An 18879-nucleotide genomic window follows, 5' to 3' on the forward strand; every position below is an offset into this window, starting at 1 on the left:
GTACAGTGCTCTGCACACAGTAAGCGCTCAATAAATACGATTGATTGATTGATTGATTGTTTGGACGGAGAATTCAGTGGCAGGCTGAACCTCTAAAATCTGTTTGGGGGTGGATCGATGGAAATCACACGTGTAGTGGCAACAGCTAAACTTTTCTATTAGAACCGTATGTAAATGCTAGTGGGATTATCATTGGCAGTTAATGATAATGCGAGGGAAGTCTCCCCCTTCTAGACTGTGAGCCCACTGTTGGGTAGGGGCCGTCTCTAGATGTTGCCAACTTTTCATTCATTCAGTCATATTCATTGAGCGCTTACTGTGTGCAGAGCACTGGACTAAGCGCTTGGGAAGTCCAAGTTGGCAACATCTAGAGACGGTCCCTACCCAACAGTGGGCCCACAGTCTAGAAGGGGGAGACAGAGAACAAAACAAAACATATTAACAGAATAAAATAAATAGAATAAATATGTGCAATCAATCAATCAATCGTATTTATTGAGTGCTTACTGTGCTCAAGCGCTTGGGAAGTACAAGTTGGCAACATATAGAGACAGGCCCTACCCAACAGTGGGCTCACAGTCTAAAAGTAAAGTCTACAAATAAAATCAATCAATCAATTGTATTTATTGAGCGCTTACTGTGTGCAGAGCACTGGACTAAGCACTTGGGAAGTACAAGTTGGCAACATCTAGAGACGGTCCCTACCCAACAGTGGGCTCACAGTCTAGAAGGGAGAGACAGAGAACAAAACAAAACATATTAACAGAATAAAATAAATAGAATAAATACGTACAAGTAAAATCAATCAATCAATCAATCGTATTTACTGAGCGCTTACTGTGTGCAGAGCACTGGACTAAGCGCTTGGGAAGTACAAGTTGGCAACACCTAGATATGGTCCCTACCCAACAGTGGGCTCACAGTCTAGAAGGGGGAAACAGAGAACAAAACAAAACATATTAACAGAATAAAATAAATAGAATAAATATGTACAAGTAAAAAAAATCAATATAGTAATAAATACGTACAAACATATATACAGGTACATTGTTCTTCTCAAGCGCTTAGGACAGTGCTCTGCACACAGTAAGTGTTCAATAAATATGACTGAATTAAAATGAATGATCACCAAGAGAAACAGTGCTTTGCACGTAGTAAGCGCTTTATAAATGTCATCATCATTATCATTATTATTAATAAAGGCTAGTAACTACAACTCTGCCAATCGCTTTTACACACCCATCCATCCCCCTCACTGCTTTGCACATAGTAAGTGCTTTATAAATGCCAGCATCATCATTATTATTATTATTATTAAAGGCTAGTAACTGCAACTCTGCCAATAGCTTTTACACACCCATCCATCCCCCTCACTGTTTTGCACATAGTAAGTGCTTTATAAATGCCAGCATCATTATTATATTATTATTATTATTAATAAAGGCTGGTAACTGCAACTCTGCCAATAGCTTTTACACACCCATCCATCCCCCTCACTGCTTTGCACATAGTAAGCGCTTTATAAATGCCATCATCATCATCATTATTATTATTATTATTAATAAAGGCTAGTAACTGCAACTCTGCCAATAGCTTTTACACACCCATCCATCCCCCTCACTGCTTTGCACATAGTAAGCGCTTTATAAATGCCATCATCATCATCATCATTATTATTATTATTAATAAAGGCTAGTAACTGCAACTCTGCCAATAGCTTTTACACACCCATCCATCCCCCTTACTGCTTGCACATAGTAAGCGCTTTATAAATGCCAGCATCATCATTATTATTATTATTAAAGGCTAGTAACTGCAACTCTGCCAATAGCTTTTACACACCCATTCATCCCCCTCACTGCTTTGCACATAGCAAGTGCTTTATAAATGCCAGCATCATCATCATTATTATTATTATTAAAGGCTAATAACTGCAACTCTGCCAATAGCTTTTACACACCCATCCATCCCCCTCACTGCTTTGCACATAGTAAGCGCTTTATAAATGCCAGCATCATCATTATTATTATTATTATTAAAGGCTAGTAACTGCAACTCTGCCAATAGCTTTTACACACACATCCATCCCCCTCACTACTTTGCATAGTAAGCGCTTTATAAATGCCATCATTATTATTATTATTATGAATAAAGGCTAGTAACTGCAACTCTGCCAATAGCTTTTACAAACCCATCCATCCCCCTCACTGCTTTGCACATAGTAAGCGCTTTATAAATGCCATCATCACCATTATTATTATTATTAATAAAGGCTAGTAACTGCAACTCTGCCAATAGCTTTTACACACCCATCCATCCCCCTCACTCAATCACCAGAGTTGATTCCAACAGCAAGTCAACAGCAAAACAGGCCCACGGCGCCCAAGTTTCCCAAGTCCCCGAGACCCTTCGTAAGTGGCCCGTTCAAAATGACAATCATTCAACGCCTCCAGTCCGCTTCAGATCAGAGGTCCAGGATACCGGGAGCCACCGCAAACGGAGATGAGATTTCAAAATCATGAAAGGGCGGCTCCCGCGGGGAGGTTTTTAATCGGGGAAATTCCCTTGCCGGCCAGCCGCTGAAAAGCCCCACGGAGGCGGGGAGAAGCCGCAAGAAGCTGGCACCTTCTCGAGGAGATAAAGGGGGATGGAGGGGCACGGCGGCTAAACACTTTCGGCCGCTCCTTCCGATGCTTTGGTGTCGGATCCTGGACCGGTTCACGTTTCCGCTCTCGTTAAACTGCCCTGTGCCATTTGGTGTTTTCTCAGCTGGCAGGTGAGGGGAGGACTGGGCGGCAGATTTCCCGCGGGCCGGAGAGAGAGAGGCGCTTTAATCAGGGCGCCGGGGCTGGTTCCTTCGCTCCCCTCGTCTGAAGGCGGGCGAGGGTTTCCTCGCTCCACTTGAAGAATTTGCGGCTCCTGGCGAGTTCCCGGCTCCACTCCCACAACCGCCCGAGCTTATAAAACGATGATTAATGAGCCGGCCCTCCCCAGTATTTATGAGTTTCCCTTTAACTGGCCATTGCCCACCTGTTTCCACAATGTGAAAATCAGACTTGAAAACCTGACAACTAGCGATCGCCTAATGTACGGCGATCCGCTGAATGGCTTCAGGGACCCTAGTGGCTCCCTGTAGCTGAAGAGCTTTTTCGGAGCTGCCGCTGCCATTCGCTTCCTCTTGAGTTTTCTTTTTTAGACTGTATGCTCGGTGTGGGCAGGGAATGTGTCTGGTTATTGTTATATTGTTCTCTCCCAAGTGCTTAGTGCAGTGCTTTGCACACAGTAAATGCTCGATAAATACAAATGAGTAAATGGTCAAAAATACGACAATGAATGAATGAATTTTTTTAAAGACTAATAATGGCGGGATTTATTAAGCACTTACGGTGTGCCAAGCACTGCACTAAGTGCTGGAATATATATAGATATATCTATGTATCTATAGATGTAGATCTAGATATATAGATATGTACATATAGATATAGATATATATATAGATATAGATATATAGATACATGTCTATATCTATATATATATATAAAATGGCCTTTATTAAGCGCTTACTATGTGCAGAGCACTGTTTTAAGCACTAGCACTGTAGATACAAGATCACCACAACCCACGTGGGGTTCACCAGTCTAGGAGGGAGAACGGGTTTGAGTCCCCACTTTGCAGATGAGGGAACTTGAGGCCCAGAGAAGCAAACAAGTGAAAGAGACAGGAATGTTATTATTATTATTAATAATAATGGCATTTGTTGAGCACTTACTATGTGCCAAGCACTGTTCTAAGCACTAATAATTATGGCATTTGTTAAGCACTATGTGCCAGGCACTGTTCTAAGCGCTGGGGTATGTACACGAAAACTGGATTGGACACAGTCCCTGCGCTGGCACTATAGATACAAGATCACCACAACCCACGTGGGGTTCACCAGTCTAGGAGGGAGAATGGGTTTGAATCCCCACTTTGCAGATGAGGGAACTTGAGGCCCAGAGAAGCAGACAAGTGAAAGAGCCAGGAATGTTATTATTATTATTAATAATAATGGCATTTGTTGAGCACTTACTATGTGCCAAGCACTGTTCTAAGCACTGATAATTATGGCATTTGTTAAGAACTATGTGCCAGGCACTGTTCTAAGTGCTGGGGTATATACTCGAAAACTGGATTGGACACAGTCTCCGTCCCACACGGGGCTCACGGTCTTAATCCCCATTTTCCAGATGAGGGAACTGAGGCCCGGAGAAATGAAGCAACTGGCCCAAGGTCATATGGCAGACAAGCGATGGAGGAGGCATTAGAATCCATGACCTTGATTCCCAAGCCCGTGTTTGGAGCCACTAAGCCATGCTGCTTCTCCTCGTCGACCCAGAACCCCCGTAACACGCATGTACGGATCTTTATACCGGATTGGTTCCCCCTCGCTATAACCGCATCGGATGTCCTTCTAGACTGTGAGCCCACTATTGGGTAGGGTCCATCTCTATATGTTACCAACTTGTACTTCCCAAGCGCTTAGTACAGTGCTCTGCACACGGTGAGCGCTCAATAAATACGATTGAATGAATGAATATCCACCTCCCCGGCTAGACTGTCAGCTCCTTAAGGGCAGGGAGCTTGTCCGCTTCCTTAATTGTACTCTTCCAAGTGCTGAATACACTGCTCTTCCCAGAGCGAGCACTCAGTAATTACTATCGATTGACGGACTAATTGAAGGGCGAAAACAAAAATACACGGGTAAGAATTACGCACGGTCTTGGCAGCATATGCAATTTAAGACCGGAGGGCGGGAGAAGGAAGGTGTACAACGAAAAGCAAAACAACAAACAGAAACCACGTAAAATAGGAGGACACTGAGCACAATTTCAGGCTCCTAGTGGCTCGTTATCTGACGACTCGGCTTGACAAAACCCGCTCTCTCCCGCGGAGTCCCATTCATGACCCGGGTGACGAGATCATTACTCTACCTCGTTTTCCTGGATTTCAAGTGCGACGGTGGTATGAAATGGGATTATGTCAAACCAGCTCCTCGGAACATCCGACATCTGCTCTCTGTATCCCCTAGGACCGCATCTATTTCAGTTGGGATTAAAAACCTACCACTTAACGGTCCCGCCCGGTCGGCACGCTGATGGACAAGGGAGCTAAATTTTTAATTTACTCCGTCGCCAAACAAATGACCGGAATTCCCTGCCGCAGAGGAGAGGACAGGATGTCCAGAATTCACTTTTCTGGAGAGGAAACAACAGTCGGGAAGAACGTACTTTGGTTTTTCTAATTCTAAATGGAGACCAGGGTGCCCAAAGTTAAAAGGAGGGGAAAAAATGGCAAATTGAATTTTGATTTGCAAGCGGAGAGAGTCGAGGAGGGAAAGAGTGCAGCACATGGGAGCCTCCCCCACCCCCGATCAAAGGTGAACCCCGAGACTCCTCTGAGACAGACAGGCTGGCCTACATCATCCAATTATGACAGGCTGAATAATAACAATAATAATCCATACATGCCAGACCACACTCTCTCCACCTTCAAAACATTATTAAAATCACATCTCCTCCGAGAGGCCTTCCCCGATTAATCCTTCCTTTCCCCGGCTCGCTCTCCCATCGGCCTCGTCTCCGCACTTGGATCTGTGACCTTTGGCTCCCTGACTTTCCCATCTCTGTTGACGGCACTACCATCCTTCCCGTCTCACAAGCCCGCAACCTTGGTGTCATCCTCGACTCCGCTCTCTCATTCACCCCTCACATCCAAGCCGTCACCAAAACCTGCCGGTCTCAGCTCCGCAACATTGCCAAGATCCGCCCTTTCCTCTCCATCCAAACCGCTACCCTGCTACTTCAAGCTCTCATCCTATCCCGTCTGGACTACTGCACTAGCCTTCTCTCTGATCTCCCATCCTCGTGTCTCTCTCCACTTCAATCCATACTTCATGCTGCTGCCCGGATTATCTTTGTCCAGAAACGCTCTGGACATATTACTCCCCTCCTCAAAAAACTTCAATGGCTACTGATCAATCTGCGCATCAAGCAGAAACTCCTCACCCTGGGCTTCAAGGCTGTCCATCCCCTCGCCCCCTCCTACCTCACCTCCCTTCTCTCCTTCTACTGCCCAGCCCGCACCCTCCGCTCCTCCACCGCTAATCTCCTCACTGTACCTCGCTCTCGCCTGTCCCGCCATCGACCCCCGGCCCACGTCATCCCCCGGGCCTGGAATGCCCTCCCTCTGCCCATCCGCCAAGCTAGCTCTCTCCCTCCCTTCAAGGCCCTGCTGAGAGCTCACCTCCTCCAGGAGGCCTTCCCAGACTGAGCCCCTTCTTTCCTCTCCCCCTCGTCCCCCTCTCCATCCCCCCGTCTTACCTCCTTCCCTTCCCCACAGCACCTGTATATATGTATATATGGTTGTACATATTTATTACTCTATTTATTTATTTTACTTGTACATTTCTATCCTACTTATTTTATTTTGTTGGTATGTTTGGTTCTGTTCTCTGTCTCCCCCTTTTAGACTGTGAGCCCACTGTTGGGTAGGGACTGTCTCTATGTGATGCCAATTTGTACTTCCCAAGTGCTTAGTACAGTGCTCTGCACATAGTAAGCGCTCAATAAATACGATTGATTGATTGATTGATTGATAGTCGCCCTACCCCGAAGGCGCTTACGAACACGTTTTTAAATTATGTATTTTAAATGACTAATTCATATTACCTCCTTCCCTTCCCCACAGCACCTGTATATATGTATATATGTTTGCACATATTTACTACTCTATTTATTTATTTATTTACTTGTTCATCTCTATTCTATTTATTTTATTTTGTTAGTATATTTGGTTTTGTTCTCTGTCTCCCCCTTTTAGACTGTGAGTCCACTGTCGGGTAGGGACTGTCTCTATATGTTGCCAACTTGTACTTCCCAAGTGTTTTATTGCACACAGTAAGCGCTCAATAAATACGATTGATGATGATGATGATGATATTAGTATCTGTCTCCCCCTCTAAACTGTAACTAAGCTGTGTCCGTTAACTTTGTTGTATTCTCCCAAGCGCTTAGATGAGTCCTCTGCACATAGTTAGCACTCAATAAAGAAGCAGCGTGGCTCAGTGGAAAGAGCCCGGGCTTTGGAGTCAGAGGTCATGGGCTCAAATCCCGGCTCCACCGATTGTCAGCCGGGTGACTTTGGGCAAATCACTTCACTTCTCTGTGCCTCAGTTCCCTCATCTGTAAAATGGGGGTGAAGACTGTGAGCCCTCCGTGGGACAACCTGATCACCTTGTAACCTCCCCAATGTTTAGAACAGTGCTTTAGCGCTTCATAAATGCCATCGTTATTAATAAATACTATTGATTGATTGAAATTCCAAGTGTGAACCTTGCCCCCACCAGGAAGAAAGGAGAGAAAAACTGCAACCCTGAAATGGGCAAAGCCAACTAACACCCCCTCTAGACTATAAACTCCCCTCTAGACTATTGGCTTGTTATGGGCAGGGAACTATCTGCTAATTCTGTTGTATTGTGCTTTCCCGAGCTCTCAGTACGGTGCTCTGCACATAGTTAGCCCTCAAATACGACTGACTGATTGACTGATAAGACAGCAGGACTCGGACCATAAAAAACTGGGATCGGAAAGGGATGAATCTGGGGAAAATCATTTTCAGGAATGCAACGCCTATGGCAGGACCAAACTGAAAGCCCTGTGCAAAGTTCCAGTACGGTGCTCTGCACATAGTTAGCCCTCAAATACGACTGACTGATTGATTGATTATCAGTCAATCAATCAATCATATTTATTGAGCACTTACTGTGTGCAGAGCACTGTACTAAGTGCTTGGGAAGTACAAGTTGGCAAGATATAGAGACGGTCCCTACCCAAAAGTGGGCTCACAGTCTAGAAGGGGGAGACAGAGAACAAAACAAAACATATTAACAAAATAAAATAAATAGAATTGATATGTACAAATAAAATAAATAGAGTAATAAATACATACGAACATATATACAGGTATACTGATAAGACAGCGGGACTCAGACCATAAAAAACTGGGATCGGAAAGGGATGAATCTGGGGAAAATCATTTTCGGGAATGCAACGCCTATGGCAGGACCAAACTGAAAGAACTGTGCAAAGTTCCAGTACGGTGCTCTGCACATAGTTAGCCCTCAAATACGACTGACTGATTGACTGATAAGACAGCAGGACTCAGACCATAAAAAACTGGGATCGGAAAGGGATGAATCTGGGGAAAATCATTATCGGGAATGCAACGCCTATGGCAGGCCCAAACTGAAAGAACTGTGCAAAGTTCCAGTACAGTGCTCTGCACATAGTTAGCCCTCAAATACGACTGACTGATTGATAAGACATCGGGACTCAGACCATAAAAAACTGGGATCGGAAAGGGATGAATCTGGGGAAAATCATTTTCGGGAATGCAACGCCTATGGCAGGACCAAACTGAAAGAACTGTGCAAACTTCCAGTACGGTGCTCTGCTCACAGTTAGCCCTCAAATACGACGGACTGATTGACTGATAAGACAGCGGGACTCAGACCATAAAAAACTGGGATTGGAAAGGGATGAAACTGGGGAAAATCATTTTCGGGAATACAACGCCTATGGCAGGACCAAACTGAAAGAACTGTGCAAAGTTCCAGTACGGTGCTCTGCACATAGTTAGCCCTCAAATACGACTGACTGATTGACTGATAAGATGGCGGGACTCAGACCATAAAAAACTGGGATCGGAAAGGGATGAATCTGGGGAAAATCATTTTCGGGAATGCAACGCCTATGGCAGGACCAAACTGAAAGCCCTTTGCAAAGTTCTTTCTGGGCAGGGAAGAGAGCTTCTACCGGAACAGTCCCAGCATGCTTTGAAGTCACAGTTTTAAACACTTCTCTCAGCAGCTGTTGTAGCGCTAAAGCCCATGTGATCCCTCCTGCCTCCAATACCCTGGGTGGGTCTTTTGGCATCACTGCAAACCATTTTACCTTGAGCTCCCAGGGAATGCATTCTCCTAATCTTCCGTCTGCCATCACCGGGGCGGGGAGACCTTCCCAGGAGAGAGCCCAGGGTGGGCAAAACTGCAGCCAGGTGGCCTGGGGCGGTGACAAGTTTGAGCCTTGGGGGGCAGGGGGAGACTTGCCGGAGGCAGGGAGGAGCCCGGCAGGACCACCCTACTGTTCATAATTGTTGTTTCTGCTGCATTTTGCTGAATTTACCCTGTTACCGTTTCCCCGGGTGCTTACGTTTCCTCCCCTCCTCTCCCAGGGAGGGGTGGGAATCCTCAGACCTCTCCCCAACGCTCAGCCTGCTCCAAGTGTTTAAGTAACACCCTTACTGCTATTCTGACAAAGCCTCCTGGGGGTGAAGGGGTGGGGGGGGCCTTCATCAGGTTTCTTTCCCCAGGGAAATCTCCTGGAATGTTTGTCTCCGCAAAAAGCCCTCGGCATTTTATTTATTTTTCTGGCCAACGCAGAGCCCGAGGCCGGCTGTGTGAGATGACAGCCTGGTCTCCGTGCTGGTGCCCTCCCCAGTCTCTTTCTTCCCTTTCAAGCCTGCCACTCCCGGACACTGGCTACTGATATGGGCGATCCCGGGACTTCAGGGATGGTGGGACCATAGGCACGGCGCTTCACGTCTCGGGGGCCTCGGTTTACCAGTTCGTTGGTAGACGCGTTCCCTGCCCACAGTGAGCTTACAGTCTAGAGGGGGAGATGGAAATTAACGTAGATACATAAATTAGGGCTATGTACGTAAGTGCTGTGGGGGATAAATACTATTGACTGATGAAAGCACCTTCTGGGAGACCATAAGTAAAACATACTTGGGGCTCAACAGTAAACTCCCCTACACCCCCTTTCCTCTCCCCGCAACATATATGCTCACTCACATACATGAGCCCACTGTTGGGTAGGGACCGTCTCTATATGTTGCCAACTTGAACTTCCCAAGCGCTTAGTACAGTGCTCTGCACACAGTAAGTGCTCAATAAATATGATTGAATGAATGAATGAATACACACCTCTCCTTTCTCCCCCAGCATTCCCTGGGGTCACTGTGGATACTTTAGGGAAAAGAAAATTGACTCCCCAATACTACCATCTTTAAGATACAAAAACAACGACAACAAAAAACCACCTTAACAAGTGCCACGAATCCAGTCACGCTCACTAAATACCCATTTCCTGACATTCTCACAGAAATAGCTACAATAATAATAATAATAATAATGGCACTTATTAAGCGCTTTCTATGTGCAAAGCACTGTTCTAAGTGCTGTGGAGGTAACAAGGTGATCAGGTTGTCCCTAGTGGGGCTCACAGTCTTAATCCCCATTTTACAGATGAAGTAATTGAGGCACAGGGAAGTTAAGTGACTTGCCCAAAGTCGCACAGCTGACAGTTGGCGGAGCTGGGATTTGAACCCATGACCTCTGATTCCAAAGCCCAGGCTTTTTCCACTGAGCCACGCTGATACAAACCTCTATTCCAACAGTTTAACCGGGAAGCATATTACTATAAAGATAGGGATCATGTCTACACACCCTACGGTATTGAACTCTTCCAAAGGCTTTGGTGCAGTGCTCTACAGATGGAAAACGCTCAATAAGGAGGCGACTGAACACGGTGCCTCAGTGTGGAGAGTTACTTCAGGTAGTTCAGAGAGCTTTCCTCGGGACCAAGGAGGACGAGGCTATTTAAGAGGGCTTCCAAAATTCTCTACTCCTAGGAAATGAATTCAAAGCTCAGAGTTTCAGCATGACCCCAGGTGGGAAGGTTTGGAGTTATGTTGGCTTTTGCTACCAGGAAAGAAGGAAAAACATAACAAAACTGAAGCCCTTGGCCTTAGAGATCAGAACATCTGTTGGAGCCAAATGCAGTTCACTGGCTTTGGTTTCTGGAAAGGAAAACGGTGGCCCTCGCCTCCCGGCTCCGATACAACCGAGAGTTTGTGGAGGAAGGACAAACCACACCGAACTAAAGGAAGATACAGTACAACACTCCTTTATGCGTCTCGCTTCTATGTGGTCAGGAGTATAAGCATCTCAAGTCTCACTCCCTTAAGCCCATTAAATTTCTCCTACGCTTCGAGGCCAAATGCCTTTTAGCGGGTTTTTATTTTACTGAAAGAGCCGATCCACGAGGTTCCTGAAGATGACCTAGTTGATATATTCTCAAATATTCTCTATAACCTTGTGTCCATTTGATAATGAGTAACAAAAGCAAAATAGAATACATCTAGTATGGGATTAGGTAAAATCTGGGTTTCCAGAACGCTGGTCCTAGCTCCTAAGCTACTGGCCCGTGAATTTCAGGCCCCAGCCCATTACTCTGTGATGTTAAAGGGGCACCATGAGTTGTGAGTGTGAGTCTTACTGGTTCTTCCAAGAAAGGACACCTCAAAGAGGTGGGCAAGTGAGGGGGGTCTCCTACTGGCCTGTGAATTTCAGGCCCCGGCCCATTACCCAGTGATGCTAAAGGGGCACGATGAGTTGTGAGTGTGAGTCTTGCTGGTTCTTCCAAGAAAGGACAGCTCAAAGAGGTGGGCAGGTGAGGGGGGTCTCACCTTCCCAAAGAGCCCAGAAAAGAACCTCATTTATCCATTTCCTACTAAGACTCAGAAGCCAAAACATTCCATAGAAACTACAGATTCGGCTCGGCGGGGATGGGGGGAAGATGAGATGGCCACTTTTTTGTTGACAGAAGCCAGAGCCAGATTTTCTAAAGACTCGTCTGGTTCTTACAGGCTTTCCCCGCCACCACATCTTTTCAATTTCATCATTCTGCTTTGGCCAGGAAAGGTATAAAGAAATCTAAAGACTAAGGGATTCTCAATGAGACAAAGCTGCCCTTTATCTTTTGGGAAGCTGTTGTCAACCTTGGGATAGATGGGAGCTAGTCTCAGGAAGTCCAATTCCATCTTGCTCGTTCACATATTGTTTTTCGGGGGGTGTGGAGGGCCTTTCGGTTTGGTTTTGAATACCGTGTGAGAATTACCCCAAGAGGAACCCTTCGGCTTACTTGTGCAGGATGGATCTCTTAATGACCAGCTCTTCGTCCAAGTCAGCTTCGTTGGCCATGAAGAGCAGCCGCTTGCCGGTGTCGTCCACGCCGATGAAGTCGCGCTGCTCCACTGAAGGACACAGAGGAGGAGGAAAATCAACCCAAACCATTGGCTGGCCCTGCATCGGCCGGGAGAGAAGAGGAGCGCGCCGCTCGGATTCCTAGCTGATCCTGGAGAACCGAACCTGGGCGTGGCTCAGTGGAAAGAGCCTGGGCTTTGGAGTCAGAGGTCATGGGTTCAAATCCCGGCTCCGCCAATTGTCAGCTGTGTGACTTTGGAGTTAGGAGGCCTTCCCAGACTGAGCCCACTCCTTCCTCTCCCCCTCCTCCCCCCTCCCCATCCTCCCGCCTTACCTCCTTCCCCTCCCCACAGCACCTGTATATACGTATATGTGTTTGTATGTATTTATTACTCTATTTATTTTATGTGTACATATTTATTCTATTTATTTTATTTTGTTAATATGTTTTGTTTTGTTCTCTGTCTCCCCATTCTAGACTGTGAGCCCACTGTTGGGTAGGGACCGTCTCTATATGTTGCCAAACTTGTACTTCCCAAGTGCTTAGTACAGTGCTCTGCACACAGTAAGCGCTCAATAAATACGATTGATTGAATGAATGAACTTTGGGCAAGTCACAACTTCTCTGGGCCTAAGTTACCTCATCTGTAAAATGAGGATTAAGACTGTGAGCCCTACGTGGGACAACCTGATCACCTTGTAACCTCCTCAGCGCTTAGAACAGTGCTTTGCACATAGAAAGCGCTTAATAAATATTATTATTATTATTATCCTGTCTTCTGCACCCCATTTTTCACCATCCTGGCCACCCTTGGGTGCTTCTCCCACTCACGCCCTAGAAGTCACTTGCCTCTTTCCCCGCGACCCCCGGGCATCTCTGCCTCGTTCGTCAGTCAGCCTCCCCCACCGCTTATATAGGCATTTCTTCATTTAAACCCTCTCTCGGTGCTTTATTTGTTTTATGGTATTTGTTAAGTGCTTACTACGTGCCAGGCACCATACTGAGAGCTGGGTTGGATATAGGTTTATCAGGTCGGATTCAGTCCACGTCTCATATGGGGCTCAAAGTCTTAATCCCCATTTTACAGATGAGGTAACTGAGGCACAGAGGAATGAAGGGACTTGCCCAAGGTCACACAGCAGTTAAGCAGCAGAGCCGGGATTAGAGGCTAGATCTTTCTGATTCCCAGGCCTGGGCTCTGCCCATTGAGCCATACTGCTTCTCTTCTATACCCTCTGCACGGCTTTTGTAGCTTATGCTCTGCTCTAATGTTCTAAGTACCTTATAATAATAATAATGGCATTTATTAAGCACTTACTATGTGCAAGGCACTGTTCTAAGCGCTGGGGAGGTTACAAGGTGATCAAGTTGTCCCACGAGGGGCTCACAGTCTTCATCCCCATTCGACAGATGAGGTCACTGAGGCCCAGAGAAGTGAAGTGCCTTGCCCAAAGTCACCCAGCTGACAACTGGCGGAGCCGGGATTTGAACCCATGACCTCTGACTCCAAAGCCCGGGCTCTTTCCACCGAGCCACACTGCTTCACTTCCGTACCTAGAGGCGGGCCATCGGACTTGCCCTCATATTTCTTCCCGCCTGGAAATAATTCTGGGTCTAGAAGTATTTCTAGAGTGCCAACTCCTTCAGCACGGGGCAAGCGGCTCGTGTTTCTACTGTAATTTTGCAAGCGTGCAGTAAATCGCATTCCCCATCCTGGGTGCTTCTACAACTACTACTATTCTTTTCCCCCCAGCCAGTGGGCTCCCATCTCTATTCCCACCATCCCTGGGTGCTTCTACTACTATTCTTTTCCCCCCAGCCAGTGGGCTCCCGTCTCTGTTCCCACCATCCCTGGATGCTTTCTCTATTCCCACCATCCCTGGGGGCTTCTACTACTATTCTTTTCCCCCCAGCCAGTGGGATCCTGTCTCTATTCCCACCATCCCTGGGTACTTTCTCCATTCCCACCATCCCTGGGTGCTTCTACTACTATTCTTTTCCCCCCAGCCAGTGGGCTCCCATCTCTATTCCCACCATCCCTGGGTGCTTTCTTTATTCCCACCATCCCTGGGTGCTTCTACTACAATTCTTTTCCCCCCAGCCAGTGGGCTCCCGTCTCTGTTCCCACCATCCCTGGATGCTTTCTCTATTTCCACCATCCCTGGGGGCTTCTACTACTATTCTTTTCCCCCCAGCCAGTGGGATCCTGTCTCTATTCCCACCATCCCTGGGTACTTTCTCCATTCCCACCATCCCTGGGTGCTTCTACTACTATTCTTTTCCCCCCAGCCAGTGGGCTCCCATCTCTATTCCCACCATCCCTGGGTGCTTTCTCTATTCCCACCATCCCTGGGTGCTTCTACTACCATTCTTTTCCCCCCAGCCAGTGGGATCCCGTCTCTGTACCCACCATCCCTGGGTGCTTTCTCTATTCCCACCATCCCTGGGTGCTTCTACTACTATTCTTTTCCCCCCAGCCAGTGGGCTCCCATCTCTATTCCCACCATCCCTGGGTGCTTTCTCTATTCCGACCATCCCTGGGTGCTTCTACTACTATTCTTTTCCCCCCAGCCAGTGGGCTCCCGTCTCCGTTCCCACCATCCCTGGGTGCTTCTACTACTATTCTTTTCCCCCCAGCCAGTGGGCTCCCATCTCTATTCCCACCATCCCTGGGTGCTTTCTCTATTCCCACCATCCCTGGGTGTTTCTACTACCATTCTTTCCCCCCCAGCCAGTGGGCTCCCGTCTCTGTTCCCACCATCCCTGGGGGCTTCTACTACCATTCTTTTCCCCCCAGCCAGTGGGCTCCCGTCTCTGTTCCCACCATCCCTGGATGCTTTCTCTATTTCCACCATCCCTGGGGGCTTCTACTACTATTCTTTTCCCCCCAGCCAGTGGGATCCTGTCTCTATTCCCACCATCCCTGGGTACTTTCTCCATTCCCACCATCCCTGGGTGCTTCTACTACTATTCTTTTCCCCCCAGCCAGTGGGCTCCCATCTCTATTCCCACCATCCCTGGGTGCTTTCTCTATTCCCACCATCCCTGGGTGCTTCTACTACCATTCTTTTCCCCCCAGCCAGTGGGATCCCGTCTCTGTACCCACCATCCCTGGGTGCTTCCTCTATTCCCACCATCCCTGGGTGCTTCTACTACTATTCTTTTCCCCCCAGCCAGTGGGCTCCCGTCTCTGTTCCCACCACCCCGGGTGCTTCTACTACTATTCTTTTCCCCCCAGCCAGTGGGCTCCCATCTCTATTCCCACCATCCCTGGGTGCTTTCTCTATTCCCACCATCCCTGGGTGTTTCTACTACCATTCTTTTCCCCCCAGCCAGTGGGCTCCCGTCTCTGTTCCCACCATCCCTGGGGGCTTCTACTACTATTCTTTTCCCCCCAGCCAGTGGGATCCTGTCTCTATTCCCACCATCCCTGGGTGCTTTCTCTATTCCCACCATCCCTGGGTGCTTCTACTACTATTCTTTTCCCCCCAGCCAGTGGGCTCCCATCTCTATTCCCACCATCCCTGGGTGCTTTCTCTATTCCCACCATCCCTGGGGGCTTCTACTACTATTCTTTTCCCCCCAGCCAGTGGGCTCCCGTCTCTGTTCCCACCATCTTAGGGTGCTTTCTCTATTCCCACCATCCCTGGGTGCTTCTACTACTATTCTTTTCCCCCCAGCCAGTGGGCTCCCATCTCTATTCCCACCATCCCTGGGTGCTTTCTCTATTCCCACCATCCCTGGGTGCTTCTACTGCTATTCTTTTCCCCCAGCCAGTGGGCTCCCGTCTCTGTTCCCACCATCCCTGGATGCTTTCTCTATTCCCACCATCCCTGGGTGCTTCTACTACTATTCTTTTCCCCCCAGCCAGTGGGCTCCCGTCTCTATTCCCACCATCCCTGGGTGCTTCTACAACTATTCTTTTCCCCCCAGCCAGTGGGCTCCCATCTGTGCTCCCACCATCCCTGGGTGCTTTCTCTATTCTCACCATCCCTGGGTGCTTCTACTACTATTCTTTTCCCCCCAGCCAGTGGGCTCCCATCTCTGTTCCCACCATCCCTGGGTGCTTTCTCTATTCCCACCATCCCTGGGTGCTTCTACTACTATTCTTTTCCCCCCAGCCAGTGGGCTCCCGTCTCTGTTCCCACCATCCCTGGGTGCTTTCTCTATTTCCACCATCCCTGGGTGCTTCTACTACTATTCTTTTCCCCCCAGCCAGTGGGCTCCTGTCTCTGTTCCCACCATCCCTGGGTGCTTTCTCTATTCCCACCATCCCTGGGTGCTTCTACTACTATTCTTTTCCCCCCATCCAGTGGGCTCCCATCTCTATTCCCACCATCCCTCGGCCTCTCTCCCAGCTTCCCCCTGGGTGGCCGGGTTTTCTCCCCATCAACTCCGCCATCCTCCCCCACCCAACCTCCCACGGCCTTGGCATCCAGCCCCGGGTATTCGCCGCTCAAAAGCCGTGTGTGTGTTTTGTCCACAGCTGCCCCGTGGTATTATTTTTATAGATAATGATGCTGGGGTCTGTGGTCAGCGACTACAAAACTTATACAAGGGGGACCTTGTTACTGCGAGAGTCCCGGCGTTTCTGAAAGATGCCCACTCTAACAAGAGCTCATTATGTTTTGACCTTACAGCACGAGGTTCCCCCTCGTTATGAGGGTCTCGCTCTGAGCGCTGTTTGTTACAGTGAGGCTTCACCTGTGCCTCCGTCATTTGCGTCGGTAGACGGAGCCTTTGTTGGGAGCCAAGTCGACTCCGAAGGGGGCGGACAGAGCAGTTGGCAAATCGGTGATGCGACCACGAGTTTTGCTGCAAAAATATTTCCCTTTTTCCACACTTGACCAGAATCAGAAAAGCTCGGGCTCCTAGTATTGAACTGCTTGATGGATGAGGGCTTTTTTAAAATTCTTTCTTTAAATTCTTGAGAATAAAGGGCCACTGGCGGGGAAAAAAATCAACTTTCAATTATTCTTCTCCTCCAAAATTCCCAGAATTGCTTTCTATTGCCTAATTTACAGAGAGGCAGCGTGGCTACAGACAAGCAGCATGGCTCGGTGCAAAGAGCCCGGGCTTTGGAGTCAGAGGTCGGGGGTTCAAATCCCGGCTCTGCCACTTGTCAGCTGTGTGACTTTGGGCAAGTCACTTCACTTCTCTGGGCCTCAGTTACCTCACCTGTCAAATGGGGATGAAGACGGGGAGCCCCCCGTGGGACAACTTGATCACCTTGTAACCTCCCCAGCGCTTAGAACAGTGCTTTGCACATAGTAAGCACTTAATAAATGCCATCATTATTATTATTAATCCCTGCTCCACCAATTGTCACCTGCGTGACTCTGGGCAAGTCGCTTAACTTCTCTGTGCCTCAGTTCCCTCATCTGTAAAATGGGGATGAAGACTGTGAGCCCCCCGTGGGACAACCTGATCACCTTATAACCTCCCCAGCGCTTAGAACAGTGCTTTGCACATAGTAAGCTCTTAATAAATGCCATTATTATTATTAGTATTATTATTAATTTCAAGTGCAGAATTTTACAGGACAATGCCTAGGTTGTTCTGTGAAGGGTCACAGGCTGAGGCCGATCAGGATTCCGACGGGAGGACTTCGCGAGGACGGTCCGTTGGCGGAAACCCTGGGTCTCTTGAGTCCAGAAAAAATGATTTCTCGTGTTGGAAAACTCAGCATTTGGGGTCCTCGGCACCGGGGGCCGATATGGGGTCAATCGTACTTGCTTACTCCGGAGTCCAGTCCGGGAATTTTCCAAGTTCGAGTTCGGGCATTTATTTATTGTAGTCTAAAGAGAGTGTAAGATTGCTACATTCCTTCTCTTCTCAGGGTCCTGCAACTAAGGCTTAGAGGGAAGCAACCCTGGTGATTCAATCTATAAAGGCCACTGGAATCCTGCAGGGTCGAGGTAAATGGAAAACTGTAGGGCCAAAACAGTTAACCTACTCTGCTAATTGGAGATGGGGAGAGATGCATTATTGGATGTTCTCTGACCCCTTTTTTTTATGGTACTTAAGTGCTTATTAGGTTGTCAGACACTGCACAAAGTTCTGGGATAGATATGAGCTGATCAGGTTGGAGACAGTCCATGCCCTACAGGGAGTTGACAGTCTTAATTCCCATTTTACAGATGAGGAAACTGAGGCACAGAGAAGTAAGGTGTCTTGCCCAAGGCCTCACAGCAGATAAATGGCGGAGCTCTGTGCCTCAGTTACCTCATCTGTAAAATGGGGATTAATATTGTGAGCCCCACATGGGACGACCTGATCACCTTGTATCCTCCCCAGCGCTTTGAACAGTGCTTTGCACATAGTAAGCGCTTAACAAATACCAAAATTATTATTATTTTTATTATTAGTGCCCAGGTCCTTCTAACTCCCAGACCTGGGTTCTAGCTACTGGGCCACACTGCTTCTTCTTCAGCTTCTCCTTTGCCTGGGTGTGCTGTCTTTGACAACTGTTTGTTTGCTTTAGTTTGCTTGATAGCTTATCTCAAGACATGTCTGTCTCCTCTGCCATGTTGGCTAATTACACATCCGATTACCCTTATCCAGCTTGATTTTTCACTCGTCACTGATGAGCGGGAGTATTTACTGCGTATCTCCTCCCCCCATTCTTAGGTCGAATCTGGAGGGCACTTCACGCTTGGGAATCGCCCTTTGAAGAATCTGGGATTGGTAGTTTCGGCCCCAGTTTGAACGGCCGCTTCCGTGCAACTGTTCGGCCGAGGATTTATTTACCTGCACTTTTTTTTAAGTGTTCTGTGATTTTTTTTTTTAAGGG

At 47.8% G+C, this 18879-nt stretch overlaps 1 protein-coding gene across 2 annotated transcripts in view; it reads right to left on the minus strand.

Moving 5' to 3' along the window:
* EIF2B3 (eukaryotic translation initiation factor 2B subunit gamma) overlaps positions 1–18879 on the minus strand; it is a 179187-nt gene that overhangs the window by 120935 nt on the left and 39373 nt on the right. For both annotated transcript variants that reach the window (XM_038759945.1, XM_038759946.1), the window contains exon 5: positions 12024–12135. In XM_038759945.1, the coding sequence (XP_038615873.1) occupies positions 12024–12135 (112 nt within the window). The remainder of the gene's footprint in view (positions 1–12023; positions 12136–18879) is intronic.

Source organism: Tachyglossus aculeatus, chromosome 18 (genome assembly GCF_015852505.1).
Source record: "Tachyglossus aculeatus isolate mTacAcu1 chromosome 18, mTacAcu1.pri, whole genome shotgun sequence".
Lineage (NCBI taxonomy): Eukaryota > Metazoa > Chordata > Mammalia > Monotremata > Tachyglossidae > Tachyglossus > Tachyglossus aculeatus.